Source organism: Furipterus horrens, unplaced genomic scaffold (genome assembly GCF_987537825.1).
Source record: "Furipterus horrens unplaced genomic scaffold, mFurHor1.1.pri manual_scaffold_5, whole genome shotgun sequence".
In the NCBI taxonomy this organism is placed as follows: Eukaryota; Metazoa; Chordata; class Mammalia; order Chiroptera; family Furipteridae; genus Furipterus; species Furipterus horrens.
In genome coordinates, this window is record NW_028327175.1 from 27,768,123 (window position 1) to 27,790,683 (window position 22,561).

Genomic DNA, 22,561 nt, shown 5'->3' on the forward strand with positions numbered 1-22,561 from the left:
AAGGGGAAAGGTGCTACTGGCATCTATTGGGCAGAGACCAGGGATGCCACTCAGCATCCTACAATGCACAGGACAGATCCCCACAACAAAGAACTATGCAGCCAGAAAATGTCATCATTGCCAAGGCTGAGAAGTCTCAATACAGTAAAGGCCATCTATGAGAAACATACAGCTAACGTCATAACTAGTAAGGAAACACTGAAAGCCTCTTCTCTAACATCTGGGACACAGCAAGGGTGCCTACTCAGCAGTACTAGAAGTACTAATCAAAGAAATCAGACAAGAAAAAGAAATAAAAGACAGCTAAATCAAAACGAGACATAAAATGATCTCTGTTTACGGATGACATAATCTTATATATAGAAAACCCTAAAGACTCCACCAGAAAAACTGTTAGAATGAATAAACAAGTTCAGCAAAGTTGCAGGATACAAAATCAAGATGCAAAATCAGTTCCATTTCTTTACACCAACCAAGACCTAGGCACAAAGGAATTCAAGAAAATAATCCCATTTAAAGTAGCATCAAAAAAATTTAAAAAAATACTTAGGAATAAATTAAACCAAGAAAGTGAATATTTGCACACTGAAAACTATAAAAACTGATGAAAGAAACTGAAAAAGACACAAATAAATGGAAAAACATCCTGAATTCTTTCTAATCATGAATTGGAAAAATTAATATTATTAAAGTGCCTGTACTCCCTAAAGCATGTACAGATTCAACACAATCAAAATTCTAATGGCTTTTTTCACACTAATAGAAAAAGCAATTATAAAATTGGTAATGTAACCAGAAAAGACCCTCAAATAGCTGAAACAATATTGAGAAAGAAGAACCAAGTTCTCTTGAGAAAGAACCAAGTTCAGGGCATCACATTTTGTGATTTCAAATTATATTACAAAGCTATAGTAATCAAAACAGTGTAGCATTGACAAAAAAAAAAAACCTTTTTGACACACAGATCAATGGCAGAGAATAGAGCCCAGAAATAAACCTAAGCATGTACGGTCAATTAATTTTAGACAAAGGCACCAAGGATACACAATGGGGAAAGAACAGTATCTTCAGTAAATGGTGTTAGGAAAATTATTTATTCATACGCAAAAGCATGAAATTAGACCCATATTTTACACCATCCACAAAAATCAACTTAAAATTATTAAAGACTTAAATGTTAAGACCTAAAACTGTATTTTTTAAGTATTTTTAAAATCAAGGGTATATAACTAGCAGCAAGACACAGCATTCCAATTTTATCCAACAAGCTACTGTGTGCAACAAACTCTACTAAGACTGAAGAGGACATAAACAATGATGCTAAGGATCTTTGCTCATGGAGTTTATCAAGTTTAGAGAGAGAAAATACTGAATAATCATTTTAAAATGAAACAGAAGGAAAGGAGTTTCCTAAACACGTTGCAAACAGGAGTCCAAAGTCAGAGAAGCTGTCCAAAAAAGGGCATGGGAGAAGCCCACGGAGAAGGAGACATCTGAGACAGACTTGCAGTAAAGAGAGGGAAAAGCTGTGTGTTCCAGGGAGAATAAGGATCTGCCAAGGCTGTAGGGGCCTGGCTTCTGCAACAGGAGGGAAACAGCGGAAATCAGGTATTCGGAGCACTAGTGTGGGGGCCTAGAAAGAGTCTGCAAAGATGATACTTTGTAATACAAGCCACACATATGAAAATAATCCAGAAGTGGTTGCAGAACAGACTGGGAAGTGTCTAGATGCAGGAAACCAGAGAGAAAGGACAGAATTTGTTTGAGTGAGACATCTCAAAGCCCCAAATTAGAGAGGCAGTGAGACGCCAATGAAAAACGAGGGGCTATCGGAGACGCCAATGAAAAATGAGGGGCTATCCCTAGGGACTATCCCGTGCTTGGAATGTGAGTGGATGCAGGAGGTAAGGGAGGCTGGGCTGACTCCAGGGTTGCAAATGGGGCAGCTAAAGTCATGGAGGCAGCCAGAGTCGACTATATGATTTGTAGCCCCTGAGCGAATTGAGAACACAGGGCCAGCCCCAGTTCAAAATCATTAATTTCAAGGCAGCAACAGCAGAGCATCGCACCAATGACTGGCGCTTTTAAGCACAGGGCCCAGGGACTGCTCAAGTTGCACACTTATGGAGCTGCCCTTGGAGGCAACAGAAACAACGCCAAAAAGTGTGTGGGAAGGAGTAGGGACAAGTTGTGTTTCTAACATGTAAAGTACAACATGCTGGGAGGTTAGCAGGAAAAATCCTGCACTTGACCTTGAATGCAGGTTCGGAAAAGTGGTTCAGGGCCAAGAGCTAGCATCATCTGTACAAGCTGGGGGGCTCTACCAGCAGGTAATATTCTCAAGGGAATGCGTGAATCAGGGTTCTCCAGGGAGAAAGAAACAACAGGAGATACAGACTTAAATCTTCACTGGGTATTTCCCAAGCCCCCTGCCAGAGACCCAGTCAAGGGCAAAACCAGTCAGGCCCTGCTCTCAACACAGCTACCTATCCCCTCCACCCCCAAAAACAAATACACAGGCAGGAGGGGGAGCAGAACAAGGGGTCAAACAAGCAGGGCATTGAACTCCACCTTCTCAAAATAGAAAGCCAGGACTCCCTAGGAGGAAGAGAAAACCTCCCAGGTTGAGCTGAACCATTGATCAGATGTAAATATAATCAACAGGAGGTTCTCAAAGGTGAGCAGCATGGGACCCCCTGGAGGGTGTGTCAAACAGAGTGCTGCCCCTGCCCCAGGGTTTCGGATTCAAGGTCCAGGGTGAGTCCCCAGGCACCCAAGTAGAGATGAATAAAGAGGACCACAGGGCTCAAAATGAAACAGGTCAGGCTTGGGGCTTTGCACACTTTTAAAAAAACTTAATTCCTTATCATACATTGTCATTCATAGGAAATGTATAGTAAGACACTGGAAGGTAGAACAGTCATGTGTGACATTCATTATCTTGTACACAGCTGGCACTTCCTGGGGTGAAATTAATGTAGCATTTATTCATTTATTGAGTAAAATGTCAAGAGAGGTTGGCATGAAGTTACAAAGATTGAGTTCTTTCATAAAAATCCCGTTACATATAAGTAAAATCCACCTTCAACTGTCTTTCAAATTCAGGAACACCATTTTAAAATAGTCTCTTTCAAATTATTTTCTGTACACACACACTGAATAACATCAAATATTCTTAATATCCTACCTACTTCATGTTAAAATCTAACTTCATCACACACACATGCACACACGCACACCGTGCATTCCACCAGCTTGTCTAAACGCATTACTTCCCAATCATCTTGAATGAAACACATTTTCTTTGTTTACATTTTTTAATAACTTCTCTAAGTCCTTCTTATTTCTTTTAATTAAGGGAAATTACATATTGTTTTACATATTTAACTGTTTTGACTTAATTTGGAGAAATCGTAGGATATTGCATGGTTAAGATTTAGAATCACTGGCCCTGTAGGCTGTAAAGCCAGTCTCAAGAGATATCAAAGCAGTATCTCACAGACCATATTCTCTGAATTAAGTTTAAAAATTATTTTAATAAAGCCTAAAGAATGTATATTTAAAAGTCATTTAACATAATTCTAAATAATTTCTAGCTAAAAAAAAAAAGAGGAAATAATGTAAATTAGATGAATGTAGTATTTATTCATTTATTGAGTAAAATGTCAAGGGAGGTTGGCATGAAGTGACAAAGATCGAGTTCTTTCATAAAAATCCTGTTATAAATCATATAAAGAAAGAAAGAAGACTTGTGGTTGCTCAGGGCTGGAGGGGCTGGGGGACAGGTAGGCGGTGAGAGCTGAAGACTCCAAGGCTTCTGAGGCCATGAAAATGTTCTAAAATTGTTCTGATCTTTGCACATATCTGTGAATATGCAAAAAAAAAAAAAAAAACCTACTGAATTGTGCACTTTAAACGGGTGAATTGTGTGGTATGTAAATTATATATCAAAACAGCTGTTTTTAAAACATTCATTTTTTTTTACTTTCCTTTCAAATTATTTCCTTTTACTTTGCATTTGTGGTATTTCTTATCACTTAGAACTTTAGAGGCTTAAATTAGCTTTCTTTAGAAAAACTTTTTTCTATTTCTAGACATCCTAAGACTGCTTCAGTTATTTAATTATATTCATTTAAACATTTTTTTTATAAATCACAGAATCCATCCAATTTTCCAGGTAGAGATCTTGGAACTTTTTTGTATCCTCACCTGAGGATATGTTCATTGATTTGAGAGAGGGAGGAAGGGAGAGAAAGAGAAATATGTATGTGAGAGAGAAACATGGATCAGCTGCCTTCTGTACACAACCTGACTGGTTATCAAACACACAACCTAGGTATTGATATGAGCCCTGGCCAGGAATGAAACCCCCAACGTTTCACGTAGAGCACGATGCTCCAACCAACTAAGCACCCAGCCAGGGAGATCTGGGGATTTTTCTGAGTGAAAATCATGCACATGTAGTTCTATTCAAATACTGAAAAAGTATATGCCTCTTCTACAACTGGAAAGATGTTTCAAATGCATAATTTTTAAATTATTCCTTCAGCATTTGATACTGTTTTGCTACAGACTGAATATTTGTGTGTCCCCTCCCCAAAGGCACACGATGAAATCCTAACTCCCAATGTGAAGTGGACCCTTTAGGGATGGAGGTGGAGCCCTATCAAGGGAATACTTTCGCTTTCAAATTATTTCCTTTCACTTTGCATTTGGGGCATTTCCCATTACTTAGAAGTTAAAAGCTTTAAATTCTTCTGCCATGTGAAGACACTGAAAGAAGATCACCAACTGTGAACCAGAAAGCCAGCTCTCACCAGACAGCGCATCTGCCAGCACCCTTAGCTTAGACTTCCCGATCCTCAGAACTACGAGAAATAGATGTCTTGTTTATAAGCCCCCAGTATACGGTATTCTGTCATGGCGGCCCAAAAGGACTGAAATATGTTTCAATAGCAAACATTCAGGAATATCTATTCTTGGGGTAGGGGGAGCCTTTTTCCTTTCTACAGAGACATTTTTCTAAAGTGCTCATGTTATTGATAAGGAAACACAGCCTCCATGTATTTGCGAAAAACTCTTATGTCAAAATCAAGCCCTGACCGGGTGGCTCAGTTTGTTCGGCATCATCCCGCAAGGCAGAAGGTCACGGGTTCGAAACCTGGTCAGAGCATATGCCTGGGTTGTAGGTTTGGTCCTGGGTAGAGGTATGTGTGAGAAGCAACCAATTGATGTTTCTCTCTCACATCAATGTTTCTCTCCCTCTCTTTCTCCTTCCCTTCCTCTCTCTCTAAAAATAACTTTTTGAAAGAAACAGAAGGAAGGAAGGAAGGAAGGAAGGAAGGAAGGAAGGAAGGAAGGAAGGAAGGAAGGAAGGGGAAGAGAGAGAGAGAGAGAGGGAGGGACGGAGGGAGGAAGAAAGAAATCAAGCCATTTACAAAGTGGTAGATCAACTTGCCAGATGCAAATAAAAGGTTGATATGTGTTTTAGTTATTGTCATTGAATTAACATTAGTAAATTTTTTAAGTTAATAGTATCTTAAGTATTTCTGGATCCAATAAAATTATTAGTAGAGTTACTGTAAGTCACTGCCTTTAACAAATGAGATAAGTTGTTTGTTTTTTTTTTAATTAACTCAGGACATTTGTGCCTCATTCTAAACCAACCTTATGGATTTAGATTTATTTATACCAAAGAAAAAATTTTAATGATTTCTATTAAAAACAAATTTACCACAGCTTCCCTCGTGCATTTTCACTAACTGGATTTTTTAGAGAAATGTATTTATCCCCCCGTTTGTTTATAGCAGTGGAGACTGAACCCTTCCCCCTTGGGACCTCCCTGACCAAGTGCTCCCCTGTCTCCCAAACCCTCCCCACCCAATGTGTCTGGCTGTGTCTGCCTGAGTGATGGCTCTCTTGTGTGGTAAGAGTCCACTCAAAGCGACAAAGGTAAATGCTTCTGTCTCAATGGATGTGCCCCCAGATGGTACAACTTAATAGCTTTCCTCCGAAGTAGGGTTTCCACATTCTGTTAAAGGAAGAATTCTGTGGTCTGTGGGTCTTTCAGTTTCACTGATGTGATGCTTTGTATGTGATCACAACAGAGAATTGACCTTCACAGGCAAGGTGACCAACTACCCTGGTTTACACAGGGGTTTCCGGGATGTGGGACTTTCAGTCCTGGGCAGGCTGGAATGAGCTGGTGTCCCTACAAGGTTAATACGGGCATGAGGAAAAAGCCTCCCCACCCATGACAGTGTATGGAGTGCAAGCCCGCGGACCTCAGAGGTGGCCTGTTGCAGCCCACTCTATCAAAGTAGGATGTGTGGGTGACAAGACATGACAGAGTCACTGGTTCCCCTGCTCCATGGTGCCTCTTATGCCCCTTTTCACTGAGGATGAAACAGCACCCCCCTCCCCCAACCACCTGGATCCTCTGAAGCATGATGGTGAGAGCAGGGGAGGTGCATCTCCAGGTAACAAAAGGACTCCCCGATGCAGAAACCAGGCTTCCAAGTCCCTTCAACTAAGTCCAGCTGTACCCTGGTGCTGCTGTAAATGGATTTCATTTCCCAGAAACCCTCCTGTTATCTAACACCAACAAAAAAAGCCTACCTCACAGCACTGGCAAAACCGACCCAGGAGCTATATCACCACTATTTTTAGCACAGGACTCTTGTTCCTTCCGTTTTCAAATACAAAAGCTGGAAGGGCTAGAAAGGAGAGACACAGACTGATCTTCCTGATAGGCGTGGCGAAGCCCAGGCCCTTTGGAATGCCTAGCTTGACAATGTCAAGAAACAGAAAGAAACTTGAGGAACCCAATGCACTGCTTGTTTATAGCAGAGCAAGAGACTAAATTAGTCCCTGAGAGCCCCAGGGTGCACCGGGGCTCCAACTCCAGGGCTCTTTGCACTAACTTGTACCCATGAAAATGCCGAAGAAAGAAATAAAGCTTGTGACAATCCCTGGCCTGAGGGCCATTCTTCCCCTCCTTGAAATGTTCTTCCTCCTCATCACTCAAGAGTCTGGATCTTTCTCATTCTCCCCCAAGCCCCAGACTGCTTCCATTCCTACGGCAGCATCCTGGCCTCCACCCACAGTACCAAAGGTGCTCCCAAGATATGCCAAGATGTAGCCCCAGCCCCCTCTCTGCCCCTTCTCACCTCTCCTCACTCCCTGGCTTCATTTGCACCCATAGCACCAACAGCCACTTTCACTGCAGTTTGAACACTTAACATGAGATTTAACCTCTTACCACATTTGTATGGTTACAAAAGTGTCCTCACCAAGTAGACATGATATTTTCTTGATGAGTCCTCTTTGGTTAAACATTGGTTTCCACCTCTACCCTTGACTGAGATGGAAAACCATCATGAGATTAATTCACCCACAAGCACAACAGTTCCTTTCTCTGAGGGCCACTGCTGTGGCAACTACTGTACATGTACGTTCTTAGAACCTTTGTGAGGTGTTGTTATCCTCATAATTAGCATTCCCATTTTCTAGGTGGGCATCTAGAGAAAATTGTGGATCAAAAGATCATATGACTTGTCATATAACCAGCCTGCCATCCTGGACCACCAAACCTGTTTTCTATTCTGAAAAATGTTCTGGAGCCCTTCAAACAAGTCTACAAGCCAATCACCTCAAACCTGCCTTAAGGGCTGATTCTGGTCCAGAATGTCTAGGGAAGGGCCTGGGATCCTGAATTTGGGAAAAGCTCCTAGGCGATGCTTAGTAGCAATAGATCAAACATCCAATATTCCCAGCGCCTCCAGCTCCCACATATTAACTGGGTCTGATTCTGCTTTAGTTTCCAAAAGGGGATCTATTCACAATGGTAGGGCTGAAGATAAAAGATAATACATGCCTTTTTTCATTGTTTTCCAATTTTTTATTGTGGTAAAGTATATATAATATACAACTTACCATCTTAACCATTTTTAAGAGTTGCCTTCCTTCGTTTTCATTAAACTTCTGATTTTGAAATAGTGATAGATCCACAGGAAGTCCCTCCTTCAGCCATCCCCCCCAAAGACAATGTCTTGCTTAATTAACAGTAGAGCACCACCATGAAATGGACAGTGCTACAACCCACAGAGCTTGCTCAGACGTTACTTCATGCATGTGTGTGTATGTGGTTCTGTGCCGCTTTAACCCAGGTAGAGCTCCCTGTAACCACAACCACAATCTAGAGGCAAGGCTGTTCCATCACCACAAAGTCCCCTCCCTGCCTGCTGTCCTGTCAGAGTGACTAACACCCACTCCTCTCCCCAAAGCCCTAACCCGGGCAACCTCCAATCTGTTCCCCATCTCTACAACTGCATCATTTCAAGACTGTAACATAAAGGGAATCACACAGCATATAATCCTTTGAGATGGACTTTTTTCACTCAGCCTGATTCCCCTGCCTTTCTTTATTTTTTTTTAAATCAATTTCATGCACCCTCCCTCGTCTCAGAAAATGTGCTGTTACAAAGAGGCACTGCTCCTGCCTCTTCATCAGCCTCACTCCTCACTACCTGCCTGTGCCTCTCACCTGGACTGGCCCTGCCAGGTGCGGTCTCGCCCTCTAGATTTAAATCTCAGAAAGAAAAACCAGAAACAAATGCTTAATTCTCCATCCCGTCACACGCGACTTGGGATCTGAACATTCACAGCTGACATACATATGCCTTTGGAAGCATTTGCTTTTATGTTACGTTGAAACTACTCTCAAATCCCACCACTCCAATCCAATTTTACTGCTAAGCCAATAGCCACTTGGGATTTCAAATTAACCCTAATTTCTGTATCTCTGATTTAGTAGAAATAAGTAAAATCCACTTTCAACTGTCTTTCAAATTCAGGAACACCATTTAAAAATAGTCTCTTTCAAATTATTTTCTGTACACACACACTGAATAACATCAAATATTCTTAATATCCTACCTACTTCATGTTAAAATCTAACTTCATCACACACACATGCACACACACACACACCATGCATTCCATCAGCTTGTCTAAATGAATTACTTTCCAATCATCTTGAATGAAAACACATTTTCTTTGTTTACATATTTTAATAACTTTTCTAAATCCTTCTTATTTCTTTTAAGTAAGGCAAGTTACATATTGTTTCACATATGTAACTGTTTTGACTTAGTTTGGAGAAATCGTAGGATATTGCATGGTTAAGATTTAGAATCACTGGCCCAGTAGGCTGTAAAGCCAGTCTCAAGAAATATCAAAGCAGTATCTCACAGACCATATTCTCTGAATTAGGTTTAAAAATTATTTTAATAAAGCTTAAAAGTGTATATTTAAAAATCATTTAACATAATTCTAAATAACTTCTAGGTAAAAAAAGAGGAAATCATAATGTAAATTAGAACAGAACAATAATAAATACTATATCAAAACTTCTGGGAAAACCAAAAGTGATACTTTGAGAAAAAAATATAGGTAGAATTAATCTGAAAAAAAATAATAAAAAAAACTGATATTCTGAAAAGACAGATCCAAAGCAAAAGCTTGATAGATATTTTTGACAATATTTCTCACAAAAAGGAAACAGCACAATTTAAAAAATACAGAAAAAGAGGAATAACACAATTATAGCAGAGCTTTAAAGGAGAACTATAAAAATGTCATATACTATTAACCTTTAGAACTTAGAAAAAATGGGACAGTTCCCTAGAAAAATAAAGGTCACCATAACAGACTCAGGAAGAAAGAGAAAATCTGAATAATCCTTTAACTATTAAAAAGTTATTTACCACAGGCTCTGCTAGGACGGCTTGAATTTCTGGTAATTAACAATAATAATACTTACAGCTTTCCCTGTAGTGTAGCCATACCTACCAGAAGTTGTCATTTTAAATAGTTTTGAATAATAACCTGCATATTATATCAATATGAATGTTAGATGAATAAATGAAATCCCAAAAAAGTTCATATACCCTGTGATTTTTATAACACCTCTCCCATTAGTCTTCCTTTACAAGTATAGGATGGAAAAGAAATCAGATGTTCAAAATCATCCCAACCACCCCACCAAATTTCTAGCTGGCCCGTTTATCATATGCAGTCAGGAGGTAAAGGTGGAAAGCTCAGAGCCCCTTGGAGACCCATGCTGGTTTAAAGGAGCATCGTGAGCAGCTTTAGTGGCGTTCTACAGCCCAGCTCTCCTGGTACTCCAGATACCCTCTTCTCTGAGCCCCACTTTCCTCAACCACAGAATGATGGGGGCCAATAACCCCTAAAATCCCTTCCAGCTCCAAATCCAGTGACCATGGTCCTAAACTTCTGAAACCTTCATCCACACAAACACACAAAAAGCAGAGTTTAATGTAGCCCTTCCCATCAAAATTAAAGCAGGCTTTTGGGAGCTAATGCTTGTTGGTGCTGGATAATTAGGACATGGAGGATGATCTTCGTACCACTTTGCTCAGGTACCGATCTAAAATTTTCCTTAATAAAAATAAATTTAAAATAAATAAGGACTCATGGTTAGTAAATAACATCCTATACAAACGAAAGCAAATTCACACTTAAGAGGGTAAATCTGGACTTAGTCATGTAACTTGCTTCAGCAGAAGTGACATTGAAATTTACTGGCTCTACTTGCTGTCTTGGAACCCTGCTCTGCCATGGAGAATGAGCCCGGGCCAGCCTGCTGAAGGATGACAGACCACATGGAGCAGTCACCCCAGCCAAGCCCTTCCTGGTCCTGCCACCTGCAGTTGACCCCAGCTGAATACAAGTCCGGGATCAGCTGAGCTGGGCCACCCTTAGCAAAATGTTTGCTGTTGTATACATTCGTGGGGTTTCAGTTATTTGTTAGGCAGCATTGCTGTGGCCATAGAGAACTGATACACTTATATGAAAATACACGGGATACTTTTTATGATATAATGATGAATATAGACAATACATTTGCCCAAACCCATGGAATGTAGACCAAGAGTGAACCACAATGCAGACTGGACTTCGGGTGATAATGATGTGTCAATGTATTACAGATTCACTGATTGTAACAAATGTACCCCTCAGGTGGGAACGTGGATAATTGGAGAGGCTGTGCACTGTGTGGGGGCAGGGGTATAAGGGAAATCTGTGTACTTTCCTCTCAATGTTGCTGTGAACCTAAAAATGCTTTAGAAAAAATTAAGTCCTTTAAAAACACAAAAAACACAAGGGTCTTTCTATTGCTACTGGGCCCAGAGCACCCCAGCCGTGGCCAGTGGAGGAGGAAGAGGCAGACCTCTGTCACTGGCTCACCACAGCCCAGGTTTTCCAGGTTTTCCAGGCTCGCTTCAGCAGACACACTTCTCCGCACCAGCCCCTTGTGCCCCAGTCTCCCTTCTCACCCCCGTTCCCTGTACTTGATGGCCCTCAGCATACGCATGGAGGCAGGAGGCCAGAATTCACTTTCTATACTAACTAGTGCACATGTCGTCCATCAATGCTGAGGCCTGGAAAATGCAGAAGGGCTGGGTGTGAACTCCAAACAACTTGGTTCTCATTTTAGAGAGACATGAATCCAAATTTATGTATCTTCAGTAGCCTTCCAAAAACCACCAACAACAAAATTTCCATGCATCTGTCAAGATAAAGGTCCCAATCACCATTACACATCAATAAAACATCAAAGCCCCTCAAGGGTTAGGGGAGATACCCCCCCCCCACACACACACGCACACACACACTGGTATGTGGTAGAGTTTGCTAGTTGATAGAGCAAATGGGGGGAGGGGCCTTTGAAAAATTTCATGTAGGTCCTGGAATTTAAACATGCCTGAGAAGGACTACATCAAGAAAGGAGTGCAATATTTTAAGTTTAGCATAATTGAGCTTAATTTGGTTCAAGAGCTGTCTGACATTCCAACTGCCCTTCTGAACAATGAAGACAGCACAAACACTTTCTTTGGTTGCAGTGCTATCTCCAGAGCTGTCACCACCATAAAGGTGAACCTCCACAGATAATAAGTAGAGGAGAAGAATTAAGAATAAGAAATATGGCAGCTTTCACAGTCCTAATTCAGAGGGAACAAAACAACCATAAATCTAAAAGACAGCGAGAACACACTTTGACTGTTGCTGGAGAATTATTTGACAAATATTTACATGTTGCATATTAAATTACACAATCCTTTTAGAGCAATAAATATTTAGAAGAAAAATTGTATGCTGAGCCACAGTTAATATTCTACCAGTCTCAGGACCAGGAAAGAACGTATTTTCTTAAACAAAACACATCTGATCCTTAGTTACTCAAACCCAAAGAAACATCTGTCAACTCAGGCAGAGACCCCTTCTTAACTGACCAGAGACCAGCAGCTCAACAAACACAGCTCAGAAAATCTTTCAAAGCTTTTAGAGACATTTTTTTTCCAGGAAGCTGACTGTGGGCTGCACCTGTCAGTTATTCATGCTGTAGTTAATGCAATGAACTCTCTCTCTACTCCACCACAGCTCTAGGGCTTCCTGGGAGGTTTTTACTGCCACTCATTATGGTAACCTGTAGACCAGTTGCATAATTCAATATGCAACATGTAGATACTTGTCAAATAATTCTCCAGGGCTCTTGCCTCGGGGCTTTTGCACCTGCCATTCCCTCTTCCTAGATGCTCTCCCCCAGATACCTTCTCTACATCTTCACTCAAATGCCACCTAATATCTCAAATAACCACTCTCAATCCCTGAACTTCTGGATGGCCCTTATCAGCTCCAGGTGCTGCTGGCTTAGACAGGGTAGGAGGAAAGACCTCCCTAAGAAGGTACCCCTGCCCTGATTGGTGTGGCTCAGTGGATTGAACACCAGCCTGCAAATCAATAGGTTTGATATTCCCAGTCAGAGCACATGCCTGGGTTGCAGGCCAAGTCCCCAGTTGAGGGCACATAAGAGGCAACCACACATTGATGTTTCTCTCCCTCTCTTTCTCCCCTCTCTAAAAAATAAATAAATAAAATCTTTAAAAAAAATAATAACAGCACTCTTAAATCATTTTAGCTCTATTTAAAAAAAAAAAAAAAAAAAGGTACTCCTGAAATGAGAACCTGAAGGCAGTGAGTGAGCGGGTCGTGTGGCCCCAAGGTTGGACAGTGAATGCTGAAACCAGTTTGCTTCCCAATTTCCTATTTCTCATCCAGATACTCCAGGTCAGCCACGCATCAACCTCTCCAACTGAAGCTCCCATGTTTCCCGCTCTGAGCCACACCACAACCAACCACATTGCACCTGCCTGCCACTACCTCTAAAAGTCTCCCTTTATGAGGCTTCCCGGACTGTTCTCAGCTCTCTCCATCCAAGACACTTGTCCCACATATCATGTCCCTTCCTGCCTCTGGACCAGGCACTATTACTCTTTGAGACCCTCTCTCCTTAACTAAAAGGTTAAGTCTCTCAAAGGCTGAGACTGGCTGGATCCTCTTGGAGTCTCCTAGGGTACCTAACCAGTGCCTTGCACACGGGAGGTCTGCAATGAACACATATTCTGTGACTCACTACTCTATTTGCCATAGGGTTGAGCATTTGCACTTTGGGACATTTTATTCTTTGTTTTTCAGGAAGACCGGGGCTATTTGAGTAATAGCACCTAGAAGTCATGGGAGGAGCAGAAACGCTCTCCTGCCTCCCCAGAGCACAGAACACAGGACTTGCTCCTTCTGACCAAGAGATAAAAGATGTCAAGAGTCTTGCAGTTGGCAGGACCTGGGTCATTGCACCATCCCAATTTGGTAGGGAACAGAGAGGAGGAGACACAAAGCAGAGAAACAAAGGGCTCTCAAATAAGAGGGAAAGAAGAGAGAGAGAAAAGCTTTGCCTGGCAGAAGAATATGCAAGGTAAAGGATGCACTTTCCAGAGCACAGTGAAGTCAAGTGAATGAGGAACAGGAAAAGATGGTGAACAGGGGCCATGTCACTCGCTGTGTGTTAGAGCATTTCATGTTCACAGCCCCAGGATATACGAGCTGTGCTTAGTCCTATTTACAAGAAGTAAACAGGCAGAGAGCCTCTGAGTCTGCAGTCAGCCTCTCCTTTCCATTGCCCTCTCCTGACTCTAGGCTGAGGGAGTGGCTTTCAAAAATTGCCCAAGCCCCCTGGGGATGGTTTCTGTTATTCTCAGTTGACTTTGATGCAGCTGTTCTCAAACAAAAAAAAAAATTTTAACCCCAAAAGGAAACATAATAAATTTGAGCCCAGTGGAGCTTCAGAGTGGGGGCTGGGCAAGCCAGGCCCTGCTGATGTCCCACCCCCAAACCACAGGAGACCCTGGGCTGATCCTTGTGAGCTTCAGGAAAGAAGTCTGTGATATAAACATATGTGTATGAAAACTCGCCTTGGAAAAGTAAAAACAGAGTGGGCAAAATAGCCCCTAGAGCCTCAGGAAGCTCAAAACCATCATAGCCAACGAGGGCAGACAGAGGGCTGGGTTGTGGGCACTGCCCTGTGTCCCAGTGGGACCAGGGTGATGCTCCTCTAGCCCTAGAAAACTCAGGGCCAGCGTTGCCAGACACATTACGGCAAGCACAGACAGACCCTTCCCCAAGCTCAAGTTAGATACGTAGCTGTGGCACCCCGGCTGCTCCAGGCTAAAGCCCCGCCCAACCCTGATCACAGTCCGGACACTAACCTCCTGCCCCCTGTGATAAACCAAAGGCAAAGGGTCCCACCAGCTCCTAAGGAAAAAAGCACATATCTTCTGGCAGCTGTGGGCTCCTGAGCAAGAGCCCTTGCATTCCTGATTTTGTGGTATGCTGAGACTGCAGATATCCCTCGGGACTGGGAAATGTGACAATCAGGTGAGACCGCTGCTTATTCACACAGCACAGACTAAGAAGCACTTGGCCACCCGAGGTCACTGTGACTTTTCCCTCCACGTGCGTAACCGGTTGTGTTCCGTGAGCCAGTCCTCAAGTCTTTACAAGGCAACTTTTTCTCCCCTTTTCTAAACCTTTCTTGCTGTCTCTGAGTCTTGGCACAACTAACCCACGAAGAACTTGTGCCTCTCTCCCCACCCCCAACCCCTCCTGCCCCCGGGGTGGGGGGCGGAGGAACTGCAAGAGAGTACGGTGGCACTGGCTCGTGGCGCGGACCCTTGGGACACCAAGTCGGAGAGGCAAAGCGGGGCGTGAGGTGGGGAGAGCAAGCGGAAGATCTGGGAATAAACTCCGCACGCTGGTAGTCCGAAGGAGCCGATTCGCTCTCGGGTGTGTAAGAGAAAGGGCAGGGGCAGCGCGAGGGCCTCTGGGGCATTTGGAAAGCTGGGAGGTAGCGCTTGTCCCCTACACGCGAAGAAGGTGATGGTTGAGAGGGGACCCAGGTTGAAGAATCCCAAGGAAAGGCTTCCAACCAGGATCCCAGCGAGGGCCGAGTGAGGGATTCAGGGACCAGAGGCCCCCGGAGGCGCGAAATGAGAACAGGATGCTGTGAGGACCTGGGACTAGGTGCCTCTCTGGAGGGGCTGTGACCTCAGACAAATCAAAGCCCTCGCCCCCAGCCTAGAATACTCAGGCCACCCAAGGTTTCACTTGCGGCTCACGCCCAGCGAGCGAGAAAAAGGCGCTCTTTGCCGCGGAAAAGTCTCCGCGGGACCTGGACAAAGTCGGGATTCACGTGGCGCAGGGAACGGGAGGGACCGCGAAGGGGGCCCGAACTCTTCGGGGACGTCTGCTTGCTTACCCGGCCGTTAGCATCGGTCTCCTGCACCTCCTCGGCGCGTGGTCCCCGCCGCACCAGCGCCCTCAGCAGCCCAGCGTCGTTGGCGCAGGCGGCTCGCAGGAGGGTCGCCGCCTCCGGGACGCCCTCTGGGACTCCCTCCGGGATGCTTTCTGCGCTCCCGGCGCTGTACTCCTCCTCGCTTAGGGTAGGGTAGAAGGAGTCGTCTGAGGCGATGCTGTGGGTGTCGGGCAGACGAGAGAAGTCCTCGTACTCCTCGTAGTCAGTGGGGTCTTCACCAGCCTTCGCTTCCCGAGGTGGGGACGACGTCTGCGGAGACACGCAGCGCGCCCCGCCGGCCTCCGGCCCCGGGCCCGCCAGCAGCACCATGCGGTCGGCCGGGGCGCGGGCCGGGGGCCGGGGCGAGGGTCTGGAGACGGGAACTCGGGAAGCGTACGAGGTCACCACCCCTTGTTCCCTGCGGTTCCAGAAAAGCAGGGCTCCGTGAGCTCCAGGCTGGCTGATACAAACGCCTGGCGGCTGCGCTTAGCAGACTAAAGTCACCAGAGGCTGGAGGGAGCCCCTTGGGGGTAGGAGGAGCCGCGGGGGCTTTCCAATCGCAGCAGCTGGCGCTGGCGGGAGCCGGCGGGGAGGCGGGCGGAGCAGCCTGGCGGGGTAGGCACACCCCGGGTCCCCCGCCCAGCGAATCGTTCTTGACTAAAGTTAAGAACCAAGCGGACGCTTCTCAGCACCACCAAGACCGTGCAAGCAGCTGCTTTGCCCGGAGCTGAGAAATGAAAGCGCAGGAGAACTAAGCGCGATAACTGAGGAATCCGAACGCTCCGCCCTCTCCTCCAGTCGCCACTGGGATGAGGACGAAGGTGGAGGTCGAGGGACGCCTCGGGCAGAGCCAGCATTGCAAGTCTGGAACATCCAAACCCCAGGGGCCCGGCGCCGCCCTGGCGTCTGGTCTCCAAGAGAGGGTGGGAGAGTTTCTTCGTGTCCCAGGCGTCAAACCCATTCCGGAGTCTGGGCCCCGGGGCTATCTCCTCTCAGGGTTTAAGACCGGGAAATCTCGGGGGCACACTGGACACCGAGGGGGAGATGAAGTCCACCGTGGGACCGTGCAGCTCCGAACTGCGAACTCCGAGCTGCCACGGAGAAATCCCAACTCGGAAAAGAAGATCCGCAGACGCCCCAGGTCCAGCAGAACTGGGGTCCACTGTGGCTTGCACTTCGTTCCTAAAACAGCGACTCCAGAAACCTGTCCATAAGCCTCGGGGGGAACGTTTAGGTGGGAAGAGTCTGCTCCAGGCCAGACTTGTGAAAGGTTCCCCTTCCCCCGCCCCTGCCCGTTGTCACAGCGCCTGGGACTGGAAATCGAGAGGGATTAACCGGGTGAGGCTGGGACCGGGATTCTGACTCTGCGGCTGGCTGCCAAATTCAGAGCGCAGGGCCAAAGGCGATGGCCACGGTCGCGCCCCAGCAGCCCCGGACTGGAGCTGAGCTCTCCGGGTCTGTCCCGATGCTAGGGGTGAGGATTTGCCGCCAGGAGCTCCTGGTCTCGTTCACAGATCTTCGTGGAGAGTCTGTGCATGGAGGCGCGTAGTGAGGACACACCCTGAGCCCGGAAAGGGGTGCCGCCCCTTTGACAGGAAACATTGCTAGTCCAGGGGCCATGAGGAGACCACAGAGGAAACGCCACCTCTCCCTCTGTCCCTTCTCCCTCCTTTCCTCCCTTTTTTTCCACCTCTCTTGATATCGTGCCCACCAGTTGCCAAACCTCGGGGCCCAAGGATGAAAAAAACTGGGTGGACGTACCAAGTGGGGTCAAACCCAGGAGGGCAAGCTGAGGGCGACAGCGGATAACACGGATACAAATACCCTGGGCGGGGGAGGGGAGCGAGGCGTTACTCAGCGGTGCTGGGCTGGCCCCGGGCAGTGATGGTCACCGGGGCCTCCAGTGTCCTCCATGGAGCCCAGGAGGACAGAGATTCCTGGTGTAGGCCATGCCTGGGGGCATCCTGAGCTGGAAGTGAATTTGGGAGTCCCGGCTTCCTTCTCTACTCGGGCTTTCTTTCCGAAGCCAGAAGAGCTCAAATTATGGTTTGCTTTTTGTGCTTTTTCTGTAATGAGCCATATTTACATAAATTCCCACTGGGAATTTCCCCCTTTCAAGGTTGACGGCTGTTTTAGCATTTCCAGAGGCTTGTTAAATGAAGTCAGGGGATTTACAAGTTGAAGTGTTCCGGTCCCATGGCAGGCTTGCGTTTGCTAGCCCACCCAGCCAGGTACAGCTCTGTCTGAGAACCCCAGGAGGCAGAACCTCAGGGGACAGTGACAGGGTCCCAGGTGGATGGGGCTGGGGGTTCTTTGGGCAGCTGCAGCCCTGGAGTGAAACACTCGCCAGCCCCTGGGTCCTCATCACCCTGTCACTAAGCCACAGAATTTAGGCTCTTATCTTCAGAGGGCACCACTTCCTCCTTTCCTTTTTAGAAATTTGAGTCCCTTTAAAGATAAACTTCTGTAACAGCCCTTTCCAAAGTGATCCACCTCCAAACCCAAGCTGATCATTTTCTTCATTTTGAAATGTGCCTGGTGACTGCCCCCCAACCACTGCCCAGCACCCTGTAACACTGGAGGTGCCAGAGGCCTCAAAGTTCATACCTCTGACCACCTTCTCAACCACCCTAGATATTTTTACTACAGAAACAATTGATTTTCAACATTGCTAAAAGAACACAAAATTAGGCATAGGTAGTAAAGTCCACACATACTTATTAAGTGTACAAAATCTACATAAGGGAAGAAAGTAGTTTATCAAAATTGCCAAAATACCAGAATAACTTTTAAATCAATAACATTTTGAAAAATTATATTTTATCCAAGAATTTTTAATTTCCATGAAATATTTTAATTTTGTGATTTTTTTGAAGTCTTATATGTATATCACAGTCTGATGATTTAGTTGAAAAATTTATCCATGGGCCATTAAAAAAATTAACTCCTTCAGTTACATTTCTGGAGCAGGCCACCTAACTATATTACCCACAACAGGAGGGTCTTTCAAAATTTCAGGTAATGTGTTTGAGGACTGAAAAGTGAACACCACTGAAGTGGTGCTCCCCCAAGCTTTGTTTGGAAAGCCAAGTAGGGGAGGAGTTCCTAATGGTGGAGCAAACCCAAGCTCACCCCACCGTTCATAAAAGATCAGGATCCCACCTCCAGGGCTAGAATGATTTTAAACCTTTGCACATTGTCTGGAATTTAGCACACCGTAAGTGTTAACTTCCATTATTATTAAAATTATTCATTCACCCTGATAATGTAAACTGCTTTGCAGAAGCTGTTTCTCCAAATATGTTGCCCTATTTGTGGAGAGAACTAGCCCTTATGAATGAAAAACACTTTTTTTTTCTGTAGGGAAGGCATTGTGGCTTGGGATAAAGAGCAGACTGATTATCAGACAGAACTGGTTTCCAGTTGCGGCTCTACCACTGTTGCGCTACAACCATAATATTAATATGTATTACTACAGGAATACCAGTGTTTATCTGACCAAACACCTACTCTTAATATTTAGGGTATTTCCAGCATTTTCTCACTGTACACACTGCCCAGGTATTTCTAATGTACCCTTGTCCAGAGATACTTAGAAGAACCACCCATGTCAAGTGGCCTAAAGTTTTTTAAACTCCAGTATTTTCTTTATTGCTGTGTTCCAGATGGTAACCCAATGTCTAGACGGTGGAGATAGAAATCCAAAAAAAATGTGTAAAAACTATTCTAAGGGAAAGAGACGTGAATGAATGAAAAGCCATACCATCAATGTTCCATTTTCTCATTCCTACTTTTCCCTCAGAAGTCATCTTCAAGGATGGAGTTTGGAGGAGCTCATTACTTTCTGAGGTTTGCAGCAGGCTCCTCCAGCTCTCCTGGCCCCTGCAAGAGAAATTAGAAGTGAGTGGGGGATGGGATATATCTTAGTCACCTCCTTTTTTTATTTCTAACAGCTTTAAATAAAACAAAATTATTTGACTTGGAGTTTTTGCAAACTTTCCTGAGTTGACTGCAAAAAGTAGAAGCAACTTAAAGAGTATCCTAAAGTCAATCTACAAAATTGCTAACCAGGTTACCTTTCTGATCTGCTTAGAAATACAAAGACAAGTCTCTGTGAATATTTTTGGATCTCCCCATTAAAGAGATTACCTGCTGTTTCGCCCTAGCTCAATTCAATTGACAGCAACTAAATCCATCCCAGTGTAATCTGAATGGATGTAACCATTTAAAAACCTCATTTTCTTTTAGGGAGGATTTCGGACTTCATGGTTAAATATTTGGAAGGAGAATATGAATGTGTGCACCTAACCGCCAACTCTTCTGCCTTTTTCCTTCCTTTGACAGGAATTAGCAATAATGGGGTATAACTAGAGAACCCATTTTACAACCCATGCTTACTCCAAGGAAAAAATGTCTTGGGTCTTCATCCGAATAAAGGTGGTTGGATTTTTAAGGCCAACTTAGGGAATCATATGTGATGTGACAAGTTAGTAAAAGTCCTGCTCAACAGTAAGCTTCTTCATGACTTTGATTGCCCACCCCAAGAACAGAGCATCCTTTTTACCCCATCACTGCCCCTTTGTTCATGTCCTTATAATAGCTCTTACTACCCTGTTTTCCAATAACTTTTTGCAAAACTGTCTTTCTTCTTATAACCTGAAAGTTCACCAAATACAAGGGCCACATCTTATTAGGGTTTTTTAATCCCCTATATCTCAGAGGGGGGCTCATCACCTTGGTTGATCCTCAAAAAATCCCTGTTAAGAGAAAGAAAAGGCATAGCACACTGGACCAGGCCCCAACTGTCTTCAAAACTTCTAGAATTTTATACAAGATCAAGCACAGAGCAGAAACCTGAACTTTCTTCAGCTACTTACACTTCCATGCCTTTGAATCTTCCAGAATTTCCTTTTTAAAGATATACCACTGGACTTCCAGCCAAGACAGAGGCATAGACAGGCACACTACATCTCCCTCTACAACCAAGAAGGAATACAATTACCTCAAAACTAGAAACAATCAGAATTTCCAGAAAACCAAACTGCATGGAGGTTCAACAAACAAAGATATAAAGAAGAAATACTCATCCAAACAGGTAGGAGGGGCGGAGCTGGGGCAGAGAGGATGCAGTATGGTGGTGGCAGCGGCAGTGGCGGCAGCAGGCCAGCACAAAGCACAGTTACACATTTTAAAAAGTCAGGAGGGACACCTGGGGAGTGTCCCCAGTTCCTCACCAGATCATGCAGCTCATGGTCCCAGCACCAGGGAAAATCAAGCCTCATTGCTTCTCACTGTGCAAACTAGTGGGGGTTGGGATGGAGGAAGAAATTGCCAGTCTCTCAGCAGAGTCTGCTTGTTTAAATGGCCCTGTGGTCCTAGAGGATCCGCTGACCCATCCACTCTGGGAACGACAGCCAGAGCAACAACTAGAGAGGCACCAGTTCCTTACGAAGGTGGGAGAATTGCCTGGAAAAAGGGCGAGTGTGAGCAGGTGGCATTGTTCCCTCTCAAACCCCTCCCCCACATACAGCACCACAACGTGGTGAAACAGGTTGCCCTGTACTGAAAAATACCTAAGGCTCCACCCCTTACAACATAACAGGTGTGACAGCTCTACCCAAGACACGGAGGCAAACAAACACAGGAGCCTGTCAAGATGAAGAGAAGAGAAATATGGCCCAAAAGTGGGAATGAATCAAGGTTCCAGTGGGAGAAATAAGTGACAAGGAGATAACCAGCCTAACAGGTGAAGAGTTCAAAACACTGGTGATAGAGATGCTCACAGGCTTGACAGATATGCTTGAGTACAGCAAACGCATAAGAGAAGAAGTGAAGGCTATGCTAAGTGAAACGAAGGAAAATCCACATAAAACCAATGGCGAAGAGAAGGAAACTGGGGTTCAAATCAATGACTTGGAACATAAGGAAGGCAAAAACAGTCAACCAGTACAGAATGAGGAAACAAGAATTGAAAAAAATGAGGAGAGGCTTCAGGACCTCTGGTACAACTTTAAATGTGCCAACATTCAAATCATGGGGGTACCAGAAGGAGAAGCGGAACAGCAAGAAATTGAAAACTTATGTAAAAAAATAATAGAGGAAAACTTCCCAAATTTGGTGAAGGAAATAGACATATAAGTACAGGAAGCATGGAGAGTCCCAGGCGAGCTGGACCCAGAGGTGACCACACCACGACATATCATGATTAAAATGCCAAAGGTGAAAGATAAAGAGAGAATCCTAAAAGCAGCAAGAGAGAAGTGGAGAGTTGCCTACAAAGGGGTGCCTATAAGACTATCAGCCGATTTCTCAAAAGACACTTTGCAGGCAAAAAGGGACTGGCAAGATTATTCAATGTGATGAAAAGCAAGGACTTACAACCAAGATTACTCTCTCCAGCAAAGCTATCATTTTGAATGGAAGGGCAGATGAAGTGCTTCCCAAACAAGGTAAAGCTAAGATTTCATCATCACCAAGCCATTATTATATGAAATGTCAAAGGGACTTACTTAAGAAAAAGAAGATTAAAACTATGAACACAAAAATGACAACAAACTAACAATTATCAACAACTGAATCTAAAAAATAAAAACGAAATCCAACTAAGCAAACCAGAATAGGAACAGAATCCTTGGTATGGGGATCATTTGGAGGGTTATCAGCTGGGAGGGGAAATGGGGAGAAGTGGGGAAATGGTTCAGGGACTAAGAAACATAATTGGTTTGTACAAAATAGACAGGGGGGAGTTAAAAATAATATAGGAAAGGGTGAAGCCGAAGAACTTATATGCATGACCCATGAACATGAACTAAGGGGGCTGGGATTGCTGGAGAGAAGTGGGGCACTGGG

The 22,561-nt window shown here is 44.6% G+C and overlaps 1 protein-coding gene across 1 annotated transcript in view; it reads right to left on the reverse strand.

The window, feature by feature from the left end:
• ANKRD33B (ankyrin repeat domain 33B) overlaps window positions 1–16,119 on the reverse strand; it is a 62,262-nt gene extending 46,143 nt beyond the window's left edge. The window contains exon 1 of the mRNA XM_090278911.1: window positions 15,677–16,119. Within this exon, the coding sequence (XP_090135037.1) occupies window positions 15,677–16,042 (366 nt within the window). The 5' untranslated portion in view covers window positions 16,043–16,119. The remainder of the gene's footprint in view (window positions 1–15,676) is intronic.
• Window positions 16,120–22,561: the final 6,442 nt, after the last annotated feature.